Source organism: Vigna umbellata, chromosome 4 (assembly GCF_029865625.1).
Source record: "Vigna umbellata cultivar VRB3 chromosome 4, Vumbellata_1.0, whole genome shotgun sequence".
Taxonomy (NCBI): domain Eukaryota; kingdom Viridiplantae; phylum Streptophyta; class Magnoliopsida; order Fabales; family Fabaceae; genus Vigna; species Vigna umbellata.
In genome coordinates this window covers 60,827,728-60,832,875 of record NC_142168.1, presented here as the reverse complement: position 1 = coordinate 60,832,875, position 5,148 = coordinate 60,827,728, and the positions used below count along the sequence as shown (strand labels likewise).

At 35.8% G+C, this 5,148-nt stretch overlaps 1 protein-coding gene across 1 annotated transcript; it reads left to right on the top strand.

Annotated features, from left to right (window-relative positions):
* Positions 1-1,531: 1,531 nt before the first annotated feature.
* Positions 1,532-3,654, top strand: LOC148200776 (glucan endo-1,3-beta-glucosidase 12-like). The gene is made up of 3 exons (XM_088112646.1): positions 1,532-1,691; positions 1,966-3,273; positions 3,402-3,654. The coding sequence occupies exons 1-3, from the start codon at positions 1,631-1,633 to the stop codon at positions 3,434-3,436; spliced, it is 1,404 nt and encodes a 467-aa protein (XP_087968772.1). The 5' UTR covers positions 1,532-1,630; the 3' UTR covers positions 3,437-3,654.
* Positions 3,655-5,148: the final 1,494 nt, after the last annotated feature.

The following is a 5,148-nucleotide window of genomic DNA, read 5'->3' as shown; positions in this document are numbered from 1 at the left end:
TTTTACAAGTTTAAGTTTTGTTGGGTAAGAATTTTTAACACGCGTGGAACATGTTAAAATCAATAAATGATCAATTGGTACAATATTTATGTAGTGATGCATGTGTTGTATGTTTAATACGTATATCTAGAAAACATATTTTGAAATTTTATTTATATTAGTTATGGGTTTTTATTTTTTTGTTAGTATAATATCAGTTTAATCATTGGTTAATATTAACATGTTGATTTGTGATTATCATTTTACTATTCTGACATTCTGTATCCAGTTTGTCATGCCGCTCAATTAGGATAGTCGATCAAATATAGTTGGTTAAGAATAGTCAATTAAATGTGAGTTGGTCAAAAGATATAAGACCAAATATAATCGACAAATGATCAACTTATATGATATAATCTAAAATAGTTTGTAATTGACCTAATTTGGTTAGATATAATTAGTGTTTGAATTAGACTATTTGATTTTGATTAATGATTGGTCATTGCAAAAGTACGGTAAAAAAATATATATTTTTTTAATTTTTTACTATATTAAAAAATAAACCTTAAATTTAATTTAATCTTATTTAAGAAAAGATTTGTATTTTATTATAAATTAATTTTATTCTAAAGTTGACGTGAAACTTCGTATCTAAGACTCTCGCCCAAGAGAAAAGAAACTTGAATACAAATTGTATCTATCCATTCTCATTTACCTCAGTTTCTTTCAGGCGCTATCTTAAAACATTTAGATATGTGGGGATAGTTGTGAACAGAGAAACGGTATTTGAAAGAAAACCTAAATTTAGTAGTCGACGTTTGGCTACCTAATTACAAAAGAAATTATCATGGAGCTTCAGATTTTTTGGTGTGGTAAACTAGCGACCGTAATTAAAAAAAAAGAACAAAACAAAAAACATGCACTGTTCCTGATAACCCTGACATTGGTTGCAACACCAGAAAAAAGAAAATAGAAAATGGAAAACCCAAGTGGTTAAAAGAATAGTACGACGCTGCGATGATGATGCCTACTATTCATGACCACGAACGGATGAATTCTTATTTACACAGTAATGAATTAATGGATTCCAACTCCTGTTTTTGCAGTTTTCCCAGAAGAAACAAACCAAGCACAAGTCACCAAATCAAGCATCGCTGGATGGCAGATTCAAACGTTCAAATTTGAGCAGAATGATTGAAACTAGGCCCTGCTTCCGTAAATTCATTATTGTCTCTAAATAACCCAATCAAAACATGTACCTCCACTCTCCCGTTTCGTTTTTCATTCGTGACGTGTTCCTGTCGACAACGTTGTCCCATACACGTGGCGACAACATTGTCCCGTACACGTGGCGACAACATAGGCCACTACAAGATCCAACGGACACCTGAACTAACATTTTCTAATCTTCGGTCTTAGTGCTGGTAAAATTTTCTAACCTAACATGAGCGGTTGCGAGATTGTGAATTGGTGGGTGGGTCTCCAACACGGGTCCCACACGGTTTAAAAGTGAGAGCTCTTTTCCCTCAACCCATCAACAACTCCACCACTCCACTATAAAATCCATACACTCCCTTCTCAACCAAAATAACTGCAACTTTTTTCTTTCTATATCATCATCTACGAGCTCTGCTTCTCTCAGAATCAGAGCATGGCTACTCTTGCATTTTCCTTCTTCTTCCTTCTCGTCTCATTCTTTTCTTCATCATCAGGTAACAACATCTCTCACAGCTTTTCTTCATGATCTCTCTGCAGTCTCAGTCTGTTCGTTTACAAAATTTACATTTAATTGCACACTTATTTTTACAGCTACTTTTTTTTTTTCGAATTTTAGTATATCAGAAACTTTTGTATATATCAGAGACGATGATTCAATAATGATACTAAAAAATGAAACAAGTAAACAAAAAAGTGCTTCTTAAGTTTTTGTTCGTTGACTGATTTATGGGCATGGCTATATTTTTTTACCGTTACTCCCATTCTCAGAAGCGGCGGGGTCCGTAGGAGTAAACTATGGAAGGTTGGCGAACGACCTTCCTACACCGGCGAAGGTGGTGGAGCTTCTAAAGAGTCAGGGGTTGAGCCGTGTGAAGCTGTACGACACCGACGCCACCGTGTTAACGGCGTTTGCTAACTCGGGAATCAAGGTGACGGTTGCCATGCCAAACGAGCTTCTCTCGAACGCCGCGGCGGATCAGTCCTTCACCGATGCATGGGTGAATGATAACATCTCCAAATACTACCCCGCCACGCAAATCGAAGCCGTCGCTGTGGGCAACGAAGTGTTTGTTGACCCCAATAACACGACCAAGTTTCTCGTAGAGGCAATGAAGAACGTGTTAGCTTCCTTAACCAAGTACAACCTCAACACCAACATCAAAATCTCCTCTCCCATCGCACTCTCCGCGCTCCAAAGCTCCTTCCCCGCATCATCCGGTTCCTTCAAAGCCGAACTGGTCGAACCGGTTATTAAACCCATGCTCGACCTCCTCCGCCAAACCGGTTCCCCTCTCATGGTGAACGCCTACCCCTTTTTCGCGTACTCAGCAAACGCGGATAAAATTTCCTTGGACTACGCGCTTTTCAAGGAGAACGCCGGCGTGGTTGATTCTGGTAACGGTTTAAAATACACCAACCTTTTCGACGCCCAAATCGACGCTGTTTTCGCTGCCATGTCAGCGCTTCAATACAACGACGTTAAGATCACAGTTTCCGAGACGGGTTGGCCTTCGGCGGGAGACTCGAATGAAATTGGAGCGGGTCCAGAGAATGCGGCTGCGTATAACGGGAACTTGGTTCGGCGCGTGTTGGGCCAGAACGGGACCCCCTTGAAGCCCAGTGAGTCCGTCGACGTTTTCCTCTTCGCGCTTTTCAACGAGAATCAGAAAACAGGGCCTACGTCCGAAAAAAATTACGGATTGTTTTACCCGAACGAGAAGAAGGTTTACGATATTCCACTGACGGCGGAGGGTGTAAAGAACGTGCCGTCGTCAGGCGTGGGGAAGAACCAGGTTCCGGCGAGTGGGGACGTATCGACGACGTCGCATCAGGGTCAGACCTGGTGCGTGGCGAATGGCGGTTCTTCCGAGAAGAAGCTTCAGAACGGTCTTAACTACGCTTGTGGAGAGGGTGGAGCTGATTGCACTCCCATTCAACCAAATGCCACGTGTTATAATCCTAACACGTTGGAGGCCCATGCTTCTTACGCTTTCAACAGTTACTATCAGAAGAAAGCACGTGCCGCTGGCACCTGCGATTTTGGTGGAACCGCCTATGTTGTCACACAGCCTCCTAGTAAGTATTTCTGTCATCAACTGTCATTTTTTCAGTTTAAAGAATCTTAAGAAAAAAAGGTTTTTAGGAAAATGTTTTTTGATGCATGAATTTTTGTTGAAACCGTGTTTGGTGAATTTGTGTTGCAGAGTATGGGAGCTGCGAATTTCCCACTGGATACTGAATGAAGAGAGATGGAGTGGGTGAAGCCTTTTTCATTTGGCAGTTTTTTCTTGTATTCTTCCATTCATTACATGTAAACAGGTTTTGATTAACCTGTCTTACCTACTAATAAAGTTTTGTATTTATTATTACTTTGTGGTCACTGATTTCTTTCACCTATTTATTTGTAATTATATCTTTTTATTTTTAATGTAGAAAAATATATTAATATTTTCACGACTTATATCTTATGCTCTCTTTCAAACACTTGTTTATTATATAAAAATTTAGTGAATATTCATGTTAACATATTTTAGCTCAATTATTTTATTTTTTTCATGCCAACACCAATCCATATATATTTTAAGTTAATATATAAAAACACATTAAAATAATGAACGAAATTTCGGCCTCGTCTCAGCATTTTAAGGATACGTGAAATTTGAGTTCAATCTTTTGATCCAAGGTAATCGATAAATGGACTAAGTTTACAGGGTTATTCGAATAAATCTTAAATTAAAACTCTAAAATAAAAAACGTAAACGACCTCTGTTTATGTTTTTTTATTTTAGGGTTTGTTGTGATGAGAATGGTAAAGAAAACCAACTTGAAAGAAATGAAAACTCCAAAGAATTTCTCCTTCTCACGGCAGCGGGAAAAGGGGAACAGAGTTCCGTGAATGGGTGTTGGGAAAGTAAAATTAAGGTTTCAAATTATTTAAAATAGGGTATAAGTAAAAATCTTTTTAACTTAAGGATATAATTGTATTTGAAATAATGTGGGACGGTGAAGGGAGCAACACCCAAATCTAAAATTACCCTAAACCTGCGAATCTTTTTCTATGAAAAAATAAAACATCTTGTAGAAGTATCTACTAAGAATTGTTCATATACTTTATTCTTCTTTAAGGATACTTTCATCCATTATGTTAGATATCAAGGAAAATCAATTCTGGTTTTAAAGAATACTCCTTTTTTGATAAATAAATGGAAATACTATTTTATATATTTATGGCAATGTCATTTTGATATTTGGGCTGGACTAGAAACGATCTATATAAACGAATTATCTCAGTATTCATTTCACTTTTTAGGCTATTTTTTAAGTATTCCACTAAATCTTTCAGTAGTACGAAGTCAAATGTTGCAAAATTCATTTCTAATTCAAATTGTTATCAAAAAACTTGATACAATAGTTCCCATTATTCCTCTAATGAGATCATTGGCTAAAACAAAATTTTGTAATGTAATGGGTCATCCTATTAGTAAGCCGGTTTGGGCCTACGTGAGGCCCAAGTCATACTATATAATCTTATTTTCTTGGCGCAACAATTTATTTTAAGTAATATTTTTACTAAATATTCTATACATGTTAAATTTAATATTAAAATATTGAGTCGTTGTGAAATGCATATATCATAAAAATGAAATTTAACTCGAAATAAAATAATAAAGTGTCTTACATTTTTAATTATAATATAATGAATTAAATATTTTTTATGCTGTCCCTGTAAATTTTTTTGTTTATTATTACAACCTCTCTTCAAAAAATTCTTATTATTCAATCGTTGGTCATTGTTTTCGTTTACAGCTCATCACTAACTATAACTAATTTAGTAAAATAATGTAAAATATCAATTAAACTTGTTAGATTACTTTTAAATAATTTTTATATTTTACAAATAAAATAATCACACATAACCTTTTATTTTTAAATAAATTGTGAATTAAAAAA

What these genes read in the sequence shown, in the direction of transcription:
- LOC148200776 (XM_088112646.1), top strand. Translation starts at nt 1,631, where the DNA reads ATGGCTACTCTTGCATTTTCCTTCTTCTTCCTTCTCGTCTCATTCTTT. An exon ending in ATTCTTTTCTTCATCATCAG is followed by an intron (nt 1,692 to 1,965) that starts GTAACAACATCT and finishes TCCCATTCTCAG; the next exon opens with AAGCGGCGGGGTCCGTAGGA. An exon ending in TGTTGTCACACAGCCTCCTA is followed by an intron (nt 3,274 to 3,401) that starts GTAAGTATTTCT and finishes TTTGTGTTGCAG; the next exon opens with AGTATGGGAGCTGCGAATTT.